Genomic DNA, 24,710 nt, shown 5'->3' with positions numbered 1-24,710 from the left:
AGCCTCTAGCTCCACTGAGGACTTGGAGGGATTAAAAAAACACATTGGAACATCCATATCACTGCACTGTGATCCAAAAAGCTGCGAGGCCTGGCCGATGATCCCACCCCTACAAGGATGTCAATATCTACAGGAGAAAGTAAAGGGACGGTGGTTACTCCAGTAGCCTGCTGCATTTCTAACAAGTATGATTTACATTCATAGCAGCTAGAGCTGGGGCTGTGGCCTGCTTGCCTGTCACATGAGGCCAGAAGAAGCAAATGTTTCCTGATCAGATCAGAGAATAGCTCAAGAAAACAGACAGAGTTGAAAAAGAGAGTGGCACAAACTTCTACAAAGCTCAAAGCTCTATTCTGCTCTTTCACATGAGCCATTGGAGCACTTACAGTTGATATCGTCAGCAGACTTAAAAGACTGATGTCATTAGCTAGCAGCTAGCAAAGTAAAGGACGTGGAAGAGAGAGAATGGCAGCTGTCCACCAAGCCCAGGCTCAAGGGACAAGCAGCTCCTCAGAAACACCTGGTGAGAAGCACGGCTACAGCAAAACAAAGATTACTCCACAAGACCCAGCTAGGAAATGAGGTCACGTATTGTTCATGCTTCCAGTGTGAGGTTTTGGGCAACGTAAAGTAGAAAATGGGCAGTCCTGCAATCCACAGCAATTTCCATCTCCACAGCAGATCCAGCATGGTAAGCACAAAGCAAATACACACTATCATTTATCAGCAAGAGCAAACCACTCCCTGGAAGATCCCCATTCCAGCTCCTCTTCAGGAGGTTGTCAATTGCTACACCACAGGCACATGCTTACATAAAAAGCAAATTTCACATCACTACCTTAGTTCACAAAAGACACCAAGAAGCTGCCAGATGTCAGCTTGTGCCTACAACCAACCTCAGCCCTATCCGAACCAGTGACCCAGAGGTGAAAGGCCCATGCCCCATTATCAGACTCCAGAAACACACGATCCTCTGAAAACAGTGAGTTCCTGATTGGCATTTTCAAAAGGGCACAAGCAATTACAAGAGCGTCACAAATCACTTGACAATATGCCCATTATACAATGCATTTTCAGCAAAAAGCGGCCTTTATATTGGAAATAAATAGAAAAGAGCAGTAGATGGGTGCTCGATGGAAGAACATTAATTCTCCATCACATTTCATCCCTAATGGACTGAAGTACAAACGTAAGTATGGGCATCACCTACTTTAACTGCCATAATTTGCCCACTTGGTTTGTGGACCATTTTGTTGACAGAACCATAAGCGCCTCGTCCAATTTCTCCAAGGTCTTTCAAGTCCTCTGCTGTAAAATCCCAATGCTGTTCAGGGGAAATCTTCAATTTTCCTGATGATTCAATGCTGTGTGTTCTCAGTCTCTCTCTGTCAAAAATATTGGGAAGCAATTTTTCCACATTTTAAATAGTCTGTAAATTTCTCTTTTCAGCACTTGATTAAACATTAGAAGAGAGGGGTTCACAAAGTCTACAGCAACAATCTGACTCTATGAGGGATATTGGTTGGGATGGGGGGTGCAGGGGTGAGGGAAAATGTTATTAAAAAATGACATACATTTGCTCACAGCTTCAATTAATGATAAGTTTCTTCAGCTGTGCCATAAAATTCATTGTTGTCTCATATATTAGAGTCATTCTAGTCACTCACTTACACAGTTCTTTCTGCTTTGCACAAAATACCTCAGGCTTAAAGCAGGATCTGGTAACATGCAGAACCAAGAGGCTGAAGAGCACTCCCCAGCCCCATCTCCCCCAACTTCTGCTGCTGTACACCATTACGCTCCAGTCTCACTTTTAATTGGATTTCTATTCAACATGAGCAAGATCATTTGTTTGTACAAGGGGATTTTAGAGTGATGCTCTTAATGGAAAACTGCAATTTATTTTTAAAACATTTTAGGCAATAGTTTATTAAAAAAACCCAAAAAACAAATGAAGAGCCTATGATTTCTATCTGTAAAAAACAATACACGCTGTTTGTGACATACAGAAAAAAAGTGCCTGTTCAAGTGCATGGTTACCAAACACCCAGCTTAGTGCTCCTGGGCAAAACTTGCGCCTAAGGGAGTCACCAGGCTTTGTCCAGGTAAGAAGCAGAACAGTGCCCCAGGATGTAGGAGTTCAACAGTTGTTTTAAGATGCCTCCAATTACTCATTCAAATGCAGCAATGCGTTACTGATTTGGTAGGTAATGCACAAGTATTTTCAACACCATTCACTTTAAAATGCCATGCAAAATTTTTTTAATTAATGAGATGAATCACACATCTTTGGTCATGATGTGTGCTAGAAGTCTGAGTGTCCAACTTCAATGCAGCATTAAGAGCATTCAAGACAGCTCTCAGTGCAGGGCACACTGACTCCACACAGATATTGAGGCTAACAGGTGTTTCTGACCACCCCGTAAACAAGGGAGATTCTGTCAAATCCATCCCTCTGACTCTGCTCATTTCACTTGGGCATTTGACAAAGCAGCTACATGCTTGTCCAGGCTCCAGCCTAACATGCATGAAGTAGCTGACCAAATGCACAAAAGCTTATCAAGTTCACCAGCCAGAGGAATAAGGACATTACTGCCGATTCTGGGCATGATGAACACCACGGAGCATGTGTCATCAGCAGCTGTGAGCGGCACCCAGCAGGAAGCACTGGCAGCCCCATCGTCCCCTGGGTTTTATTTGGAACCCAGCTTTTGTGAGGGCAGCGAGGTCAGGCCCATCAAAGGTCGATCTGCTGGTGCAACCGAGGTTCAAATGCTTCATCTGCTGCACTCGGACCTCCCTGCAACACAAGCTTAGCACTTCCTGGGCTTGGAGCAGCTGCATTTCCTGAACCCCTGACCTGTTCGATGAACACTGGTACCAAACAGCTCCTCTTTCCACTTCTAAGCAGTGTCTTGCCTGCTCATTCCCCTTCTCTAACCTGAGATTTTCAATTTGCCATTCCCTATGGAGCCCGCTGGCTTCACTTCTTCAAAACAACTCTGCAGAACACCCTGACATTGCATAGCCTGGCCCAGAGGGCAGCATCCCTCCCCTAGCACAGTTTGTGCTCTGTGAGTTGCTGTGCATTTGATTCCTTGGAATGAAACACTGCATTGCATGGCATTCTCCCTGAAATGTACTGACTGAAGAACAAGGAATGAAAGTGAGGCAGTAAAGAAACAAGAAAAGAAAAGAAGAAAATATAGAAGACAAAAAATTAAAAGGAAAGAAACATGACCTCTGGCCCTGCCTGCTGTCCCACAGACAGCTCACACCACACCAGTTATCCCCTAACTTCTCCACTGTTCCATGTTGTCAGCAGCACAGGAATCACTCTGACTGCAAAGGAAGGATGCAGCAATTCCTGCAGGGCAGAAGGAGCACATCTTGCAGAGCTAAATCCTGCTGGGGGAGGATGGGAAAGGAGGGGCTTCCAGGAGGATGGAACACAAGACTGAGCAAGCCCTCTCCATCTCATTTTGCAACAACACTGCCTATTTAAAGTTCTCAGAAAGTTAAAGAAAAAAATAAATGTTGATGTGGTTTATTCTGGAAAAGCAGTTAAGCCTGTCTGCAGTCTGACATCTGTCTGTTTTTCTGCCTAGGAAACTTTGCTCTTCTTACCTAGCATCAAAAGAGAACTCAAATTTGAACTCCTTATCTTGATGTCACACAGGAGCAGTGTGTCTCTCCCCAGCTGCAGTGTGAAAGCAGATCTTCACCATTTTTCCTGCAGCTGTGAGATGTCTGTTCCCAGCAGCAGGGAGGAAGATGGGCACCAGGTAATAGCCCCTCAGGTTCATATTGAGTGCCCTCCACAGCTATGTTCTGGAGCAAAGCAGAAAAGCTTTGGGGAACCTCAGGGTTTAAAACGAGACATACTGGCACAGTTCACCCAGAAAATCTCGTATGTTGTAGCTTGGCTTAATTTCTATTACGTATTTATGAGGCCATCTGTCTTGTGCTGCAGTCAGACTTTTTGCCTTTTTTTTTCCTTCCCTTTTAGGAGTACTCAGGGAAATGATCAAATAACCAAATGACAAGCTTGACAGTGACAGACATTTTAATATAGATTTTGCTTATTTAGATAATTTGTCAGACGTGAACAATGCAGTTTTCCTTTAAGCAGCACAGCCTGACTTAAGAGTCAATAACTGGAATGCAATGATTACCTTTAGCATCAAAAGATTATGGCTCTTTATAACAGAAAGCTTCCACTATAAATCACACAAAAAAAAAAAAACAAAAAAAACACCCCAAAACTCCATACTTCCACATAAACAGCTCAAAAACACAAATCTAGAATTTGGATGCAGCATTCACGTAAATCAGGAGTTTTCTGGTGTAGAAGTGATAGAAGCAACAAGGATAAAGTCGTCATCAATACAGTACATCCATTACTGGATTTGCAATGCTGCAGATACACACACATAGGCAAATCCAGAGGGCTGACATGCTCCAAAAGTAATAAGAGAAGAGCCCTGCCTAAATCCTGAGCTTGGAATCAGAGAAGAAACCAGACAGAGCAGTGTCTAGCAAAGGTGAGAAGTAATTAACAGGCAATTCCTGCCTCTGCAACAAGCCTGCCTTCAGGCACTGTGCTCTGTGCTCATTAGTTTGCACAGATGTGGGCAGATGTAGGACTCCTACTGCTTCATTTCTTTAAATTATGCAATCTGAACCTTTCTAAGGCCGGGAATGGTGGGCAGAACCATATGGATGTTCTTTAAATGATCAGGGTACCTACACTGGACTCATGGGGCTGCCTTTTATTGTTCAAACTGCACACAAAAAAGCTAGAGAAGATGGCCAGATTCACGTAATCCTCACAGAGCTAAAAGTAGGATTTACTCATGCACCTGAGGGACCAGAGGTCCTGGTGGCTTTCCCAGGGCTTGAGCTTCTAACTTTGCCTTACCTCTGAAAGTTTAAAAGGCAAGAAATAAAGCAATCCCAGGCTCACGAGGTTGTGATTCCCGCACTTGAAAAGCACCAACGTATGGGTCTCACCGCAGACAGTCACTATGCCTGTCACAGCAGTTATTCCAGGGATTAGGAGCACCAAGCAAGACAACAACTCCTCCAAACAGTTGCCCTTTGTCAGAAATAAATCCATTTGTGGGCCCAGCTTGGCAGCAGGCACGCAGACTGCTGGCGCCAGGCACCACAGCTGGGCCAAGGACAGCATCACACACTGGGGACACGGTGCTGCGCGCCGTGGGCCGGACACACGCAGGGAAGGTAGGGTCCTGTGAGAGCCCCAGCAGAAGCACAGAGGTGTTCAGGCTCTCTCAGACAGGCTGTTAGTTCCCCAAGCCCTGCTATTAGTACATCACAGCAGGGATGCAAGATTTTTTTTTAGAATAAGTGCTTCGTTGGCATGAAAAAGAAGGATTGTGGGGAGAAGCAGAGAAAGGTTGGTTGATATATGATTTTTAGTCAAAATTGAAGGTTATTAGATACAAAGCAAGGCCAGAAGGATGATGCACTATCTTCTCTGCTAGCTCTTTGTTTTACCTACCTAAGAGTTTTGTGGGATTCAGAGAGAACAAGCCAAAAAGTTGAGGGATTCAACATTATAGCTGACATGAACAAAACAGATCTGCAGAGTCAGAAATCCAGTCAGATCACCTGTTATTCAGAAGTCTGCCTAAGGAAGTACCTTATTAAAACTTACGTATTCAAATATATATATAAATATATATAGTCATATTTCATGCTGGATATTAGGAAGACTTTCTTCTCAGGAAAAGCATTACTGCATTAGAACAGGCTGCCCAGGAAAGTGGTGGTGCCACTGTCACTGGAGGTGCTTAAGGAAAGGGTAGATGTACTACTTAGGGATGCAGTTCAGTAGGCAACAGTGTTGGCAGGTGTACAGTTGGATGACCTTAGAGGTCTTGTCCAACACCAACGATTCTTTTGTAGCCACCAAGATTAATGAGCCAAAAGCTTCCACACAGAGAGCAGAGTTTTAATGTGCTATGCATTGTTCACAGTAAAAATAAGACTTATAACTTCAGCTAACACATCTCTGCTAAATCTTACAAATAGCCTAGAGAGCTTGTGTACCTTCTGTCTAGGAGTCTGTTGCTATCCATAAAGCTGCTTTCATACTCTGCAGGCTACAATTAATAAAACAACCCTACTTTAAATTCCGTTGGAGAAAATCTCTAAATGGAATGTCTCAGGTTTTTTTGTTTTTTTTCAGAAAGGCTGAAAACACTGGTACTCTCACTAATCTCTTCTTGTGAGAGTCGAGAAGATCTATCTGTGCAAGAAGCAAGCTCATAGGCAGGCAAAGGAGATCCTTTCAAGAGGGGCAGAACCAAGCTGGTTCTGGTCTGACCCACGTACGCTGTCCTGAAGCTTAGATCATCGCTTATATTTAATAACAGATTTTTAGATGTGAAGAAGAGACAGAAAATGTATCACAGGAGGGAAATAATGTAATTTTGCTTCTCTGACCTAGCCAGTTCAAAGCCAAAAGCACACTTGCTCACTTTCATGGAGCAGTAAAATTCGCACTTAGTGTTGCTCAGTCTTTCTCTGCTCCTCCAAAACTTTAAGGCAAAGATACAAACAAAGCTTGAGACTCAGCCCAACACACATCCATGTCTCTACAGCTCAAGAGAGTTTGGCTGAGGCTTGTAAAATGTTAATATTTCATAGTAGTTTACTGAGGGAGCTTAATGAGTCACAACAGATTTTGATTCACCTTGCCCTGTTTGGAGAGGGAACCTCTCAATTCATTATGGTGAAACCTGTTGAGAACTTAAATGAGCACATTAATCTCAACCCCACACTGACTTGGACATCAGACTGTAGCACATGTGCTGACTGCTGCACAGCCATGTACTCGTAAGCCTATACTGGACTCAAGCATTTCAGAACACTTGAAAACCTGAGCTAATAAAACAACTCTTCAGAGACTGCTTACTCTTCAGAAAAATTACATCTCCTGAGCCTGTCAGCTTCCCGTGAAAGAACAGGAAACACAGGCATGAGCACATAAGTGAGAATCAAAGGAATCCAAATACATTTCTTAAAATAGTTTGTAAAATGATACTGAGATGCAATATCACTAACATGAAAATCAGTCATGGAATGACACTACTTCTAAGACAATTTCCATTACTTTAATAGATGCCATTTTTGTAGGTATGGAAATATTTGACAATGGCTAACAGATATTTAAGCTTACTGTAGCCTGCTGGAAAGTTTCTGGATGAGGTCCGCTTCTCTCCTTTTGAAACTGAACGGGACAATGTGATTACTACCCAGTGTTGCTTGTGTATCACTTCCGCCAGGAAAATGTGAAAATGACAGGAAAACACGGTGCTGTTATCACATGACACAATAACATACAACAATACTCAACTAGTCAAACTACCTATGGAGTGGTTAGCACATAAAATTACTTAGCTATATATTTTTCTTCCAGATATCCCCTAAACAACCTTATCTTGTTGGGAGCAACGAGACAGCAGAGGCATGTGATAACTCAGCCTTTATTTTAACATATTAAATTGTAAGCAATCTGTTTTCTTAAAGCAATGTCAATTTTCGGTTGTAATATCACTATGATTAAAAATACAAATCATTTCATTTAACTATTGCCTCAAGGCACATGCATCATCTATTTTTCTTGTCATCTCTAAAGCAGAACTTACTAAACAATAGTAATTATAGTAATCTGCCTTCCATCCTGGATCCACCAATCTATGACTGGTGGTCACTCCCAGGTGGGCTCATCATTCATCTTATCTCTTAATAAACAAGTTTGTTGTTTATGTTCAGCAGCCACACCCTTTCTTTTTAAGAGGTGTATAACTGACAGATCAACCCAAAGTTAATTACCACTCTCTGTTAGAAGATTTGTCTAAGAACAAAAATCAGGTTATGGAACTTTGAGTTTCTGAAACTTCCCAGCTTCTGCTATCTCACTGTCTGACATGAGGGCCTGGTAACTCAGAATGGCTTCAGTACCTCCCATGAGACAGGCTCCTGATAAGCATTCTGTAGGGGATACAAAGAACAAGCATTCAAATTCTTGCACAGACTGCTGCAGCTATCTATAAATGGTCAGCAAATCATACTTCAGTTCCACCCAGCTCCTTGATGGTAACAGCCGAGAGCGCTAGGTAATGAGCACCATGTTATTTCAACCACACAGAACTCTTTAGTTTCAATTACTCCAAACAAACAATTTTTTCAACTTAAACTTCCATTATAAAATCCCATCCTTAGTCTAGGAAAGCTAAAAGCCCTACCATTCCTTCATCGAGGATTATTTTCTATTTGGGATGGAAATATTTGGGTGGAAAAAACATGCCTTAACCTGAAACTTATTGCAACTCTGAAAAGCTGTGCCTACCAGAACTTTTTTTTCTTTTCTCCTGTAGCAGACAAGGACAGATGGAAGACAAAGGCTTACCTAACTGCAAGACAAAGACTGCTTTCGCAGAGAGACGTATCTGACAAGTCCTGTGACCAAAAGAGAGCTCATAACAAGATGAAATAGTGCAAACGTGATCTGCATTTTCAAAGAGCCCCTCAGCTAAGACGTAAGACTCCTACATGCCAGCAAAGACAAATGTCAGTCAAAAGTCCCCATGCTCCAAAGACTAACATTAATATAAGATCTTAAATCTGGCCTCCTCCAAAATGGCTGTGTGGGACATGGCATTCTCCATTACGTCTCAGGAGCCATGAGGCTATTTTCTCTAAGTTCTGTAAGGATGCTCCCCTTGACTTTGGCCAATGGTCCACAGAATCACTCCAACTTTCACCAGTATGAAATAACTGCCTTGAACATCAGAGAGACAAAATAAGCCCAAGTGGATTCTAGAGAAGTGTCCCAACCCCTCAGAGAAGACAACCACCTTCACACAGGGTGTTTGAGGTAATCACTCCCAGTTGATGAGCACTTGTGTCTGCAAAGGCTTCAGTTATACTGGGCACAAAGGGGCGACTGCCATCGAGACATACTCCAAACATGTTTCAGAAAGAAGTAAGGCTCAAAAAGAAGATAGTTTAGGGCCACCATAATCCATGGCAGAAAGGCTTTCTGAAGTTTCCCAAGATGGAGAAGCTGTCCCAAAAAGAGGCAAGAACATCCATCCAGTTAGTTGTTTTCAGAAGTCAGCTCCTCAAACAAAAACAGAACAGCAAAACCAGTTGAGGCCTGCAGGCCAATTCCCTCCTCCATCATATCCATCTGATTCACAGCCACGTTCTCTACACGAGTTCTACAAGTAGCTGTTCTCCTTGGGTGTGCTCTGTTCATTCCATCTGGATGTCCCTTGTGGTACATGCTGAAAGCCACTCATTTATGCAAAAGATGAAAATATTAGCTGATGATGATGAACTATGAAGTCGAAGCAGTCTCTGAATCTGCAGACTCTACTGCCTTCATTCCTTAATGTTTCCGTAAGACAGAAAGGTTGACCAGTTCCTTCAGTTTGAACCCACACAGCAAAAAACTCAGTCCACTTTTCTATAGCCAGGAAAAATTCAAGACACTTCAGTAAAAAGTTGAGACTGATGTCCAAAGAGATGAGGTACATTGGCTTTGCTCTGAAGAAATGCAGCATAATCCTGAGTACACAGAATGACAACGAACAGAGTTTATTTCTAAAGCTTTCAACAGCAACTGTTTCAAGTGGTTTCTTGCAAGGATATGTTTTGCAAGGTCCACATCTGGAAATGGAGGGGTCAAGTCAAACTTTAAAGCACAAGTATGAACACTCACAGTTTGCAGATAAAATCCTTTCTGCCATTTGTCACTGCCACACACAACAGCAAAAAGAGACTGTGACTGACCATCCTGCATTAAGCCAAGTCCGACACTGACAGAGAATTAGGCTAGATACATCATCAGTATGATACAGTGGAAACCATTTGTACAAAGGCATTAAGCTTATATGAACGTAGGCAATGTCCTATTTTGCAAGCTGTTAATAACTACTGGTATTTATCCAAAAAAAAAGCCAACTGGGACTGAGGGGTCCATAGGTGCATATATACACATATAGTCTGATATTTTACATAATAATCTGCACAGATAAAGTTCATTGGCTCCAGAAAGGTAACTAGGCAGTGATGTCCAGTACTGCAAGACTGAAAACACAGCAGTGTACCTCAGAAGCAGAAACTCACAACTGAGCTGGACACCTACGTGCTTCTGCACTAAAGCAGAAGATGCAGATGTGCAGAGTTGGGATTTGGAGGAATCTGCAGGCTGAACGCTGGGATGTGTGAGCATCCAGGAAATGCTACAGGAAACAGTGCAAAGTAAGGCACTTTGGAGATTTTCTCCCACCCGAGCTTGGGTCAAAGCTTCAATGGATTGTGCACATGGAGCTAAGATACTTCGCTTGGAATGATTTCCTCCACATCAGAGTATAAACTGCATGTGAGCCCAGACTGCTCCATCACATTTTCCTCTCCAAACACAAGCAAGTTGCTCACATTAAGCTTACAGTTAACTGTTTTTGTCCAAGAAGGAGGGCACATGGGGGTCTAAGCTCTCTTAAGCCTCAGGACTCGGTCTGTGTTCCAGGAGACTTATCTGTAAAGCACACAGGATGGAACACTTGTCCCTGCTGATCCATAGCAAATAAACCCGATTCCAGAAGAAAAAGATAAATACCAAGAGGATACTACAGCCTCTGATCTGTTATATAAGTAAGAGTAACAGTATCTCCTGATACCTGGCTAAATTTTAACTGAAACTGTCACTGCATTTGCAGAACATACCTTACAAACTTGGGAATTTGAATATACTTAACTTCCCTTCAGACCCCACATGGTGCAGCTCCACAGGACCTAGGGACACCTTGGGGCACGGAGCACACAGCAAAAAGGTGCCTCAGGAAATTCTAAATCAAAAAGCTCCCACCTTCTCTCTAGGTCTATAGAAAAGATCTGGATATGCAAGTGTGCTGAATGCTTTTAAGATCTCCATACACCAAGCTTTCCATACACCAAGCTTTGACAAATGGCTCACAAACGTGCACTGCTGCCATAGCTAGGGGATGCTGATAAAGGAAAGGAAAAATTTATTTCTATTATCACAATAGAACAAAAGGCACAGAAGAGCTTCTTGCCCTGCTTTCACTTTAAGCACCACAGTTGTTACATCTTTGTGCGAGCTATCCAGTAAGGCAGGACCAGATGCCCTCCTCCTGATGTGTGAAGGGAATTGTAACTGGAGTCCCTGGGGTCTACTAAACACTGGTGCCACAGCTGCTGCCCCAGCCAGACCTAGCACATTCTTTGAATGACTAGGATACAATCAGAATAAGTAAATACAATCAAAATTCTTAAACCACACCAAACACTCAGTACTTTTGAAATCTTGAGCTGTTTTTAAATAGAAGAGCCTTGTCCCTCCTGCCAAACATAGCAAGGGCACTGCCCTTCCAAATCCATAACACTATGGGGAATATTTCAAACCCTCCAATGGTGAGGACAACAGATATTTTCTCAAACCACTTTCCTCATCAGACCACACAAATTCATTACTAGAACATCCACCTTATTCTCAGTTTTATAAGCCAAGCTGACTAAACAAGAAACACGGCCACAGCCTGGCTCTCCTCTGGGCTCTGGAGAGTAACAGTTCAGAGCTGGAGGGTGGTCCTGAGCACACTGCTTTGCCACAAGTGCACATGGAGTTGAGAATGATGACCCCTAAAGAATCTCAGGAAAGGATCTGGTCACTCAAGGAGCTACTTTACTAGACAAGGGGTAGGCAGCACATCTCACTAGAAGGGATTCACTGGAAAGAAACCTACTGGATCCAAGGAAGACCATCACCCAGCTGTGCTCTTCTGCACATCCTCTTAATGAGCCAATACACAGTCAGATTGATGCAGGTTTGATGGTGAATATAAAGTCCTCGAGTATAGCATTACTACCCCACTGCTCTACACGACAACTTTCCAACTTCTATCAAATCAAAATGCTTCAACTTCTTCCACACAGCAAATTTAAGAAATTCCCCCCAAAATTTAAAAAGCCCCAAAAACATCAACTACTAGTCTTCAGAGACACTTCTTACACACCAAACAGCTGTCCTTGGAACAGGAAAACTGAAGAAGGTATCAGTAAAAACACCCTCACAGGAAGCAGGTGATGGCAGCTCTCCTTCTGTCCCTCTTCCCATCATCCCTCACCCATGCTGCCAGTTAAAATACACTTAAGAAGACAGCAACTGTGTTAGATATCAGGCCTTGAGTAAGAAGATGCCGCAAATTCACGGAGATTTCCTAAGTTTGCCTCAGATGTCTGTGTCTCAGCTGCCAGGGCCTGCAAGTGAACAGAAAATGCCACAGCCATGCCCCCACCAGCAGCCCACACAGGTGCCTGTGGTGTAGAAGCTCCAGTCTTCCCAACCTCCTGCTCCCTTGTGCTGCCAGCCACCAGCTCTTCTACACCCATCACACATAGTGCTGGGCACCCCTTGGCAGTACCTGCCAACTATGGGGACCATGCAAAGTAAATACTGTCACAACTGTCACTCTCACAGCCTCCTGACCTCTCACATCACTCCTCTGTACCACAGAAGAGGTGGACCACCACATTAACACCAGAAAGCACCACTTTTACTCTGCACGAAGAGAGCACCAAAGCTACAAGGTCAAAATCCTGCTCCTGAACAGGCAAGCTCTGGCTACTGCCACATGCACACAGAAGCCAGGACCATAGCTTCTAATTACACCAGCAACAAGACAAGCAATAAGATGTTACACCCTGAATCACAATATGGTATCAGGAAATCCACGTTGAACTCACTACTTTGTCACACACTTCTCCCAAATCACGTAATGCTCCAGCTTCCAATCTGCAAAACAGAACTTTGCGCAACCATTTAGGTTTGCAAAGTCAAATTGATGAACGCATGCAAAGCTCTCAGAAGCTATGGTAACAGGAGCCAGATAAGGCTGTATTTGATTTAGGTACCTAATGTCTGAGGCTTCCAGGCATCCCACCCTGCAATGAGAAGGTATCATGCAGCAGAAAGAAATCAGAACGTAGCAGTAAAGATGTGAAGTAACTATGAGATAAATGGGGAACAGACAGAACTATTTACAAGAAATTTCACAAAAGTAATAGGGAACACGCCAACAGAGCATATTCCACGTTGTTTTTTAATATTTTCTGGACAAGTAGTAGAAACTCTCAAAGTTCTCCTAAGGAACTCAGCCAGGTGCAGACTGTCCACCTACAGTGCCTGAAACACGTCAGAAAGGTTTGGAAAAACGTAAGAGAAGACTGAAAGAGAAGGACTGACACTTGAGACAGACTTCAGGACAGCCAGAAAAATCCTTTCCAGGAATAAAAAACAGTCCCTAAACTACACAGAAGTAAAGGAAGCAGCAGAGTTTGAAATGCAACTGGAAATCAATTTGCTTTTGAAGTACCCAGCTTCAAAGTTCTAAACCAAATGTCTGCCAACACACTCCTGGGGCACCTGGAAGCATGTATGACTCTCCAGACCACAAGGGGAAGAAGGTCCACAGGGCACTTATGGAAGTTTAAGCCATGATGCATCCATGAAGATGCCCACATGCCACAGTAGGGCCATGGAGTCCAACACACTGACAGTTCAGAAGATAGGTTTTGTGAGCATTAAGAAAAGAGTGATCCAACCTTGACACCTTTCCAGACAAAACCGCAATGCTCTGTGTTGAAATTCTAAAGATATGACCTCAAAAACTCAGCGAACTTCCCAGATAGCAGTCAGGATGCTCAGCAAGCAACATGCTGCAAATCAGATGCTAAACAAAATTCTCCATGCACGCTCATTTGCTAGCAGGTTGAACTAAAACCTGCAGTCTGAAATCCAGATCAAGTGTTATCAAACGAGCACAATGCTTTCCAGAAAGCTGATAAATCACCAACAGCCAGGTTAAAAACCGAGTTCAGCAGACACCAGCAAGAGCCAGCCTAGTACAGGCAGTGCCAGCAGCTCTCCAGTGCACAGCCCTGGGAGCACAGTTCAGTGCGACTTGTGTCTCCCTTCAGCTAGAGACACCAGTCACAGGTAGGTCTGTAGAACTTACACCTTGATACCTATTTCAGCTTGTGACCTAAAACCTACTTAGACACAGAACAGAGGAGGTAAAAGGTAAGATGCTTTTCAGACTCCGTACACTTCCCTGCCTTGGGGCCTCAGCTCAGTACGTAAAGCACTTACATCCCTTCAAGAATGAATTTTACCTTCCAAAGATGGTTTAACTGAAGAATCATATTGAACAGACACTGCTGTGCTTCACATAATGTTCAAAATACAGCTTTTATTTTTACATAAGTAATTCTGAAAGACTTTATTTTTCAATTTAATCTATATAATTTGGGCTCAACTCCTCCTTTGTTCTGTATAGGTCATACACTATATTATGCGTACAGTGGTGCCAGATACCCTGCAGACAGGATGGGCAGAACACCCTGATGAGAACAGGCTCTCCATACTTACAATGTAGACTTGGTGTTAACAGCCACAGCTAGACTACACAGGATGCACATTCTCTGCAGCTTCACACTGTTAGTCACACGCACCCTCAAGACCTTCAGTTCACCTTCCTTCCAAACCCCCTGCCCTGGTCTTGCTGTGAATGCTTCATCCTGGAGCTCAGCAATCTCCACAGGAGAGCCACCTGCAGGGCCACTCCGCTGCAGTAAGGCACCTCAGTGTCACCAAGAAGGGAGATTTCACAGAAACATACCCCTCAGCTGCAGCAACTAAAAAGGTATCTCTGATTTCTATCCCTGTCCAAATCCATCACAAAGGTGACCTGACACTCTGGAACAGCTGGCAGGAGGTAACGGGAAGGGGAAAGACAGGAGTTGTCCCTGGGTGCCATAGCTACATAAAGACAGAGCAGGAAAGGCACAGCTACTAGTGCCCAGCATCTCCTGGCTCCAAGGCCATTGCAGAAATGACACTGCAGAGCTCAAAGCTGCTGACCTCTCCTAGGTCACTCCTGCTCCCACCCCTCCCTTCCCACTTGCCCCGTGTGACTGGGCTTTCCTTGGCTGCTCCAAGCCCAGCCCATGGCAGCACCTCCTAGAGGGTGCAGTCCCAACCTGAGAACCAAACTGTAAGACACTGTCCCAAAATGCTTGCAGGTGTGAAAGAAAAGAAACAGTATGGGCTGGACAAAGATTTAGGGACCCATCCCAAGTTTCTCTACTTATAGGGATTATGTCACCTAGGATTACGTTCTCTGGAAGCAACACTCCAGAGCACAAACTGTGTATTAGCAAAAAGCTCCACTTATGGGAGCAAAGAAGCACTGGGAGCATTCTCCTAGAAGAGGGACAGGGGGTCCTCACTGTGTTATAGTGGGTGCTCTGTGTCCCAGCATGTAAAGCAACAGCAAAGCACTGGTCACAGCTAAATAACATCTCATCTTTCAATTGGATTTTCATAGTCTTTAAAATTGTTCCTCCAGATAAGATGTCAGTAACACCAGGTGTCTAGTAGCAAGGAATTGAGTCTGATAGCACACATCACTCACCAAGGAAATCTTCCTGTGGGAATCCAAACAAGCACTGGACTTCAGCTCCCCTCAAGCCAGCATCTCCCCTGCTCACAAAAGCTAAGTTCTGCCTTTGGTTTAGTGTGATTCCAAAATTATTTCCTCCACTGAAAAATAGTTTCTTACATTCCTGAGACTCCTCAAACCAAGAAGGAAGCCCTAGGGAAGTCCAAAGTAGCACCTTTACGGGGTATGCAATGGCCATATACATCTTCCCAAGGTACAAAACCTCAGCACCAACAAGCACCCAGGCTGTAACTGATAATCTGGCACAATGTCTTCCCTCTTCATCAGTGGTTTCTTTGCTTGAGAGATGCAGTTTACACGAGGTCTCCCCTCCTAACACACCACAGGGGTTTGAAGGAGCTCACAAGGTTACTTTTCTTTCTGTTCACAAAGTAAGAAACCACACTCTTACCTGAATAACCTTCAATCCAGCCTGACAGCTCCCTGACCAAAACCTATTAATCAAGTAAAACACAGCTAATGGGTAATCTCTATCTTACGGCACCTGCAAGTCTCTGCTGATCACACCCTCTTGCAGGTCACAGTTCACTGAGAGCTCAGAAAAAGCAGAAGAAACACAGAGGCATTTGCTGGCAGGAACCTCTGCCCTCTTGGAGAGGAGAGCCACTAGACAGCCTCCAGATCGGTGGATCCAAGCCACAGAAACTCAGATTTCATGCAAGAAATCGACTTCGCTGTATCTTCAGATCCACCCATCTGGATCAACAAAATATACACAGGGAAACCCACAGCAGCACTGAGCCAGCACTCATCTCAGGAAGTCAGACTTGGCACCAGTGAGTCTGTGCCCATTCAGATCCATAACATCTTGAAGGGAGAATGCAGCTGGGCCCAAAGAGCTGGAACATCCACTTCAAAACTAAAGTCTGAACTTTTCCAGGCAACACAGGAAAAAAAATAATCAGTCTCTCTGGGGAAGCAGGGAAGAAGACAGACACACCACTGAGATGCACCAACTGTGAGAGAAACATTTGCATCACTGGAAGAAGCATGTAGCCCTAAGATCTGAACATTGTCTATGAGAACAGCATCTGCTACAGACAACATAAAAGATGCGAGGATAAACTAGCTCTATCCAAGCTTATTCACCTTCAACACAAAGTAATCCAACCAACAGCATTCATCTTCTTCAAACAAAAACCACTACTACAGCTTGTAGCACCCCAAGAAAATTTTAATGCATGTGCATCATCATTATTTTTGGTACTTTAATAGCTATTATATCAAACTCAAAACATTTCTAAGCGCTCTAAAGCAGTTACACTGCTCAGGATCCAACCACTACCACTGACTGCAGCTCCCATGGATACAGAGCAGTAATGTCTTAATGGACAACACTGACAGTCACTTGCACAAACACAATACCAAAGATGTCACCATTCAACAACGAAGGCTCTTCCATGATGAACAGGAGCCAGTGACTTCAAGCGAATCCAAGACTGAGATCCATGGAGATAAACACAGGAGAGTCAAAACCCTACAGATGGCTGATTTGAGAAACTCACTAACTGAAACCAAGCTCCTTATTCAGCGCATATGTGGAGCCTTGAGAGAGGAAAGAAGGTGGGGTTCTACAAAAAACTGCCATAACAGTTTGATGATATTGAGGGAGATGCACAAAAAGTGAATATGTAAATGCTAGCTTTCCAACCAAAAAGAATTCTCTATTTCAGAGAAGAAAATAAAGAGAGAGGACTTGCTGGAAATGTCACTTGGAATGGTAAGAGGAATCTTCTAAAATACTCCTTAAAAATTTCAGGTATTGAAAATACCATTGATAACTCATCAGAAACATGTTTCTAACTCAGGTAAAACTTGCTTGAAGATCACCAGCATAAAAGAAGCTAACAGAAACGCACCACAGAGGATATATCCTGGGAAAGCAGAAGGCCCAAGCTGAAGGAAAGAGGCAGCAACATGCACAGCAAAGCAGAAGCACACTGTAACCACAGATACTCTGAAAAGTCCAGGCAGAGGGGGAAGCTCCAGGTGCAGTTTCTGAGACTTGCCACTGACAGAACTCTTGAGATTTGGTAGAAAACTTGAAGAGCAAAAACTCTGGACATCTTTGCAAGCTATCTGTATTCTGACACAAACAGGCTGTGGGTGTGTCACCCATCAATCTAGATTGGTGGATCAGAGGATATAAAGCTAACACTTCCTATACAAGGTATTACTATTATTTATCCTAGTGTCAGGAACAGCTCTGTGCCACACTTGCATTCAAACTCTAGACAGGGATATACTGAAGCTAGAGATCTAGAAAATTCTGTGAGGGCTAACTGTGTAACTCCCCTGAATCTCTGTTGGTAGAATAACATTCCTCAAACCTTTATTCATTTTACTGCTAAAGAATCTAGCACAGTAATGTGTTTCATAAGTAACACAGGAACAAGAACATATCTCTAATGAAAAATAGTAAGCAGTGAATAAAGAGACAGGAAAATGACAGTGAACAGGTCTTACATGATCAGCTACAATTTATCTGAAGTTAATCAGCTCTGGATGGCAGTAGCTCCAGTGTAATAGGAAGATCCCAAATTTAACCCTTTTCAATTCTGAAAAAAATTCCTCCCCCTCAAAAAACAAAACAAAAAAACCACCAACTCTTTTACAGTGAATCAAAATGGACAGATTTGAACAACCCAGAAAAAAAACTTAAGTATTCAGTCTGCCTTTAAAATAAAACTGCTTATTGGCTAAATCATTTCGAAAACATTTCACTAGTTGTGTCTTTGGCTTTATACTCACATGTGTGGATTTTGGAAAGGAACTCCAGAAGTGTTTAGAGTAAATCTGGCCGTAGACTTGAAAGGTGGATTTGCAAAATTTAATTTCAGCGCTTTGCGTTTACCTGAAAGATAATGAACATAAAGTTTTTGACAGAAACAAAACAGCATTTTGTAAGAGCATCTAGAAATAAACAGAACAAATGTAACGCATTCTAAGAAAAGGAAAACACATTTCACAATTACATAAGCAAATTGTAATTTGTGTTAAGAGACACAGGAATCAAGAAAAAGAACCAATTCTCACCCATCTGCCCATGTCCTGTTCCAAGTCAGTCACCAAGCAGAGGCATCCCAAGGACTTTCTGTGGCAACTGGAGGACCAGCACCAGCAGACAGAACTACTAACAGCCATGGGGCACCTCCACATCAGGGCCTGAGCTCCCTCCACACACAGTCCCCATTTAAAACAGACTTCACACTGAGCTCAACTCCAGACAGGTTGCAAAGGCCTGGCTGTGCCTAGTTGGCACAGCTTGGGCACACCTACCAGATCCAGGATGGATAGCAAAGGTAAAGGGGAAGCACTGGATGTCTTATATGAAATCCCAACTGCAGAAGCAGTGACCTTCCTCAGCCTTACAGCAAATAAAGCACAATCAGGCATAAGTGAGGACAGAGGAGATATGCTGTGTGCTCCTACTGCCAAGCTGGTCACCAAGCAGAAAGCAAAGCTCAACCCATCAGAGCAGTGACCAGGTGGGAGAAAGCTTTGCTCTGCAGCCAGCTGAGACGCTGCACAGAAAAACATACAGAAATAGGAAGGCAGAAATGGGGGAGAAAACTGCTGGGCACCGCTCCAGCCACCAGCTATCTATTTCTTAACCACCAGCAGAATCAGAGCCTACAGAAGTAAGATATCCCTTCCCAGTCCTACTAGCAGGGCAGCAAAACGTCCCACTTTGTTCCCATGTGGCTTCAGGAAACTCATACACCAGGCAGCCCCGCACCAACCCAGTGCAACTGGAGCCTCCAGGGGCTGCAGCCTCCCAGGACTCTGAGCCCAAACCTCACAGAGATACTCACTTCCTGGGCAGATGCCCAAAACTCAGCACTATCTGCAGGTTGGGCACTGCAACCACCCACCCTGCGAGGCACCAGCCCTCAGCAATGAACCCGATATCCAAATTCCTTTCTGCCTGTGCACTGAGGTGGGGATCGTATTCCTAAATATACCTTGGGTCTGCTGGGAAAAGCAGGGAACAATGTGGACCCGCAGGGCCTGAGCAAAAGCACCATCCCACTCTGCACTGCTCCTCTACCTTGCACAAACAGATATGCATTTTTAGTAACTCCAGGACAATGGAAAGAGAAAAAACTAGTTAGAATTTAAAGCCATGAGATACTACCCACCATCCCAGACACATCCACAGCATATGGAGCTCCACAGTGCCCCTCCAACCTTCCCCATTTGGCAACTTCATTTCAGGCTGTTCTCCTATTTCCTCTACAAGATCTTTCATCTTTCAACCATAGATGCACACTTTTAGCTTCAATCCTTCTGCAATACAGTAAGCTGTTTGAAAATATCTGCCTACATGTTGCATTTTCTAAGCATCACCTGATTTGTTACACAAAAGCACCATGCAAGAGATTTGTAGGAAATGCAACAGCACAAAACTAATTATTCAAAGCTTTGCATTAACCACCTAAAATAAAAAAACTCATCATTCTTAGGTGACCTGCAGATTTCCACAAGGCCCCAGCTGGTGATACAGGATCTTTCATCACTACTGATGGGATAAAAGAGTGTCAGTGAGGACTCAGCATGAGGCACAATGGGCCACGGACAGCAGCACTGCAGAGCTCAGTGCTCCCAAGGTATCTTTCTTGATCATATTACCCGAATGAGACTGCACAGTGTGGTCTAAGCTGCAGAATTGCATGGAAACAAACAAAAAGATACTTGCTTTTAAAAACTGTGAACAGGGGTGATTGATGAATGGCTTTGCTCATTCCAAAAGTAAACCTGTACATCAGAACGCAGAGAAATGCCACTGCTGGTGCTGACAGATGATCTGCTTTGGGGTAATTCTGCCCTCAGACTGGGTTTGGTGATTTACAGCTTTCGTCATTCTTCTGGCTTTGTTTTATTCACATGCCTGAAACACTATCCTTCTCTTCCTAGGGCAACAGTACAGTGCCATAACATTTTCCATTTCCAACCATAACATTTACATGACATGAGCACTTGTCCTTGAAGTGGCCCAACACTGAAAGCTATACAATTAGCTACAAGCTACAATCAGTACCATCTCCTCTTCTGAAGACCTGTTCCCATTCTTTATCTACCTGCACACTTTATGCACTGCTTCCTCATACTGAGTGTACTTTTGCTTTTACTGTTGCCTCACTGTTAAACATCGATCTATGTATGTCTGTGTCATTACATTTCTAATAGCTTCAACACTGTCAATTCAACACCTGGGCCTGGATTTTCTACAAACACAATAAACGCAGAAGCGTGACCCATCTCTGGAAAGCAAACAGGATGGTTTGCTTTTTCCTCAACAAGGAAAAAGACCAGGAGAGACATGGTCACACTGAGAAAAGCTGGGAATTTCCACTCACGCGTACTGTAAACAAAATGGTACATGAAACAACACAGCATGCTTTCCTCCTCAGTAGCAAAATCAAGCACTTTAGCTGCCCAGTCTAGGTTGTGAGCTTCACTCCAAAGAAGATCTGAACGCACCATGCCCTCCGTCCTTGCAAAGACTTCACTCAAAATTAATGGAGACAAAAGAGCTTCTATAGATACATGAGTTTTGCATGTGATTTTACCACAGACATTAAATTCAGACCATCCTGTTCTTTCCTCTAAAATAAAGAGGCCGAGGATTGATGTTGCTTCTAAAATGAGCTAATGCTGCTATCACCATCAAAGCTGCACACACGTTGTCCTATAACATGCTGTAGAAAGAGCAACCTCATGTAAATTAAACATCCTTTAAAGGCTTTGGTAACAATACATAATTCTAATCATTAATGACTCTAACGTTCACAACTCTGAAAATTATGAATGCACCAGAGAAGCAAACATCCAGGAAAAAAAACAACAGAAAGCAACACTCTTCATTTTGGAACATACTGCTTTTTCATAAACAAGGCTAAACCTCAAAACCAGACCTGAAACTATGACAGTTTATCAGATAAGGTCTTACCAATTTTGATTGACAGGTTTGTTAAGTTGTATCTGAATGGTCATAATGATATTACTGTTTTGAATGCAAGACGGCCTCAGCTTTGTTGCAGTGGTAACAAAAGCTTAGGTTCTGAGGGCATCTAACCATGATTGGTTGTACTTACTTCAGGGTCCAAACAGGTTTTTATCTGAAGTTAATTCATTAACCATAATATGATAGTAATACTTATTCCAAATCACTACAATCATAAAACAATAGTGTTCTTCTCTAAAACGGATTTGAAAACAAGACACTGTTTTAGTATCAGGCTGCTACATGGTACAGAAGTCACAAAGGATGTTTCCCATACTCTGCAATTCAACAACCACACATCCCCTGGCATTTCACTGACAAAGGGCCGAATAGGACCCTACAAAAGAAAAGCAGCTGGGAAGCCCTGCCAAGCACACAGCAGAGACCACCTGCAGAGTGGCCATAGCAGAACAACTCAGGTTCATAAAGCACACTTGCTTCCTGCTGCATGAGTAAGTGCTAGCTAAAGTACATAATTATTTATGTGCTGCTATCCATCACCAGGATTAATCCAGGCACTTGGCTCTGCAATTAGCTTCTCATCACTCATTTTGAGGCTACTTTACCACAACCACAGCCAACCTGTTTTCGTATAAGAGGAAACAGCTATCTCCTAGATAACAAGCAGCATGAGGTATTCCTCCAGTTATACTCTGAAGTATTATTTTTACTTCACCACAGACATCTACAACTTCCCCAAGACTCTAAGTCACCTCCTGTTTGATAAAACCACCACTTTTCTCCTAGAATTTCTTCATTTTCCCCACTCCAACAACAGTAACAACATTCATGTTACACGTAAGAAAACGCTGTTTCCAAGCAGCAAGTTTTTCAAACCAACACCAGATAAATGGATATTCTTCTAGGCTGCTGTCTTGCAGGGTACAAACTGACCCGTCAAAGTGCTTTCCACTTGGTTCAGGTCTGCCATATCAACCACCTGACACAGTGTGACTGTGACTGTCACGGTGCGACTGTTCTCTCTGCATTCCCAAGTCTTTCTGCTGCTTGCAGAGCAGCAATATGCCAGGAAGTGAGTTTATACTTCATTTCCTTGCTCTACTATCATCAGAAAATGGGAATAAAACCAAAAATGAGCTGTGGCAGAAAACAGCAGGCAGACAACCAGTGAAATTGCAATAGCTTTGTGGCCTTCTTACCTTTGTCTGATCAAGCAAAAATACATCATAAAAGAGTGAAAATAAGAGGAAAAGATGTCAAAAGGCCAGGCAGGTGGGTGACTTGCTTGTTTGAGAAGGACGCTCAATGCTTGAGGTCAACTTGTTAACAGAAAACTGCAAAATATCAGGTCTGATAAAAAAAAAAAAACAATACAACACAGATTCCTTTGCTCTTCCAACAGCTCTTATTATTCAGTTAAATCTTTTCTGCTAATAAAACGCCTGCTTTGATGTAGAGACATTTACCGGTGTTCTGAGCCATGGGCAGGATTCACTGCTCACTGCATCCACTGCTTCTAACACAGTACTACTCTCCCATAAGCCCTTCCAACCTGCAATCTTGCTGATATATTTCCTTCCTCTCCAGTGTTGCTCATGGAGGTACTCCAAAATCAGCACTGCTAATTTGAGAGTGAAGCAGCCTTGCACTCCAGACATGCACTGTTTTACAAACTTTGGCCAAATTTTAAAACAAAACATGAGGAACTTCATCATGTACAGCACTTCATTTAGGGAGTATGAATGGAAGAAGAGAACTGGAATTCCAGTTAACAGTTTTACAAACTCTACTACAGAAACTCACTTTGAGAAATAATAGCATGAACATTTCTAGTATGTCTGTTACCAATATCCATTTCCCTGTAACAAAACCTTCGATTTAGAATAGTCCAAGGGCCAGAACTCAGATCCAAGATGACGACTCCGCGCTCCAAGAACATGCTGAATGTGCTCATTTTTAGAAGTCACCTTATTATCCATAATTCATCTGCAGGTCCAAGTGTGCTTCCACAGAAGCCCAGATCAGCCAGGACCAGGAACGGTCACCGAACACTACCTTCACCAGTCATGAAAACACTGCAAAATAAAGCACGTGGACTCAACCAAATGTGAGCAAGATGTTACAGTGATTTAAAGTCAGAAGGGGGCTCACAGTTACACAGATGCTCTCTGCACTAGCAGACACACACCTCTGTAACTTGCAGTACGTGGTTTATGCCACACACAGCAGCACTTGCAACAGCTTCTATAAATACCTTTCTTACAAAGCCTGGCTAAAGTAGGTTAGGCTTTGAGTGCAAGAAACTGAGATCAGATTAAGATTAGTTCCCTCAGACTAGAAACTCCTTCAGCAAAGTCCTAAGAGTGAAGTCTCTGAAATCCCTGAAATCTTGCGTTAACCTGAAGCTTTTATTATCCCTGATGCTAATCTGCAAGGAAATATCACCCATATGAACAGCCATAAAGTTAAAATATACTTGAGCCTTGGGAGCAGACCAGCTGTCTTAAAAGAGCTTAAATCAGTTCCTGGACAAGTGTATCATGCTGAACTTAACAGAACACCCTTACACACGTGCAGCTCTGTGCAGAGCAGTGCTGAGCCTGGCTGTGACAGGCAGGCAGTTCTCTGCCCAAAGAGAATGGAACAGTAATGAGAGAAGTCACCTTTCCACCGAAACTGGAGTTCAGGCAACTTCTAGCTAGAAAGCATTAACGTACCACTCAACAACAGCCCTTGTTAGGCTGGGCACACTTGTTACATGCAACCTCACCTGGCCAGCAGGTACAGATGGAGCACACACCTGCAAAAACGGGGCTGCTCTCAAAGATGTGCTTTGCTTCTGTGACAAATACAGCAAAATTACCATGCTACCTGTGTTTGATGCAATGTTGCGTTTCCTCCTGCTGCAGAAACAACCTGTAAGGACCATACCCAAGTGGCTGTCAGAAGGAAATGGTGACATTGCCCTGGAGAATTTATTGTGAGGCACACGGAGACCTTCCTGATGTAAAACAGTAATTCATTATGCAAAGGGATGTGCCAGGTGTCTTTTTGTAATAAAACAGGACAACAATTTATAAAATATACTGTGAGGAGGATCAGTGAGGCTGACTTTTTAATTTTAGGAGCATGCACTTAGACTAAAAGCAAGGGAAAAAAAC

General features: G+C 43.2%; 1 protein-coding gene across 1 annotated transcript in view; it reads right to left on the bottom strand.

Moving 5' to 3' along the window:
• MAP2K4 (mitogen-activated protein kinase kinase 4) overlaps positions 1-24,710 on the bottom strand; it is an 85,717-nt gene that overhangs the window by 39,159 nt on the left and 21,848 nt on the right. The window contains exons 2-3 of the mRNA XM_065735103.1: positions 18,333-18,435; positions 1,211-1,385 (exon numbers count right to left, since the gene is read on the bottom strand). Of these exons, the coding sequence (XP_065591175.1) occupies positions 1,211-1,385; positions 18,333-18,435 (278 nt within the window). The remainder of the gene's footprint in view (positions 1-1,210; positions 1,386-18,332; positions 18,436-24,710) is intronic.

This window comes from Cyrtonyx montezumae, unplaced genomic scaffold, assembly GCF_038088225.1.
Source record: "Cyrtonyx montezumae isolate F1298 unplaced genomic scaffold, pur_monq_1.0 scaffold_19, whole genome shotgun sequence".
In the NCBI taxonomy this organism is placed as follows: domain Eukaryota; kingdom Metazoa; phylum Chordata; class Aves; order Galliformes; family Odontophoridae; genus Cyrtonyx; species Cyrtonyx montezumae.
This window is presented reverse-complemented; position numbering and strand designations above follow the sequence as displayed.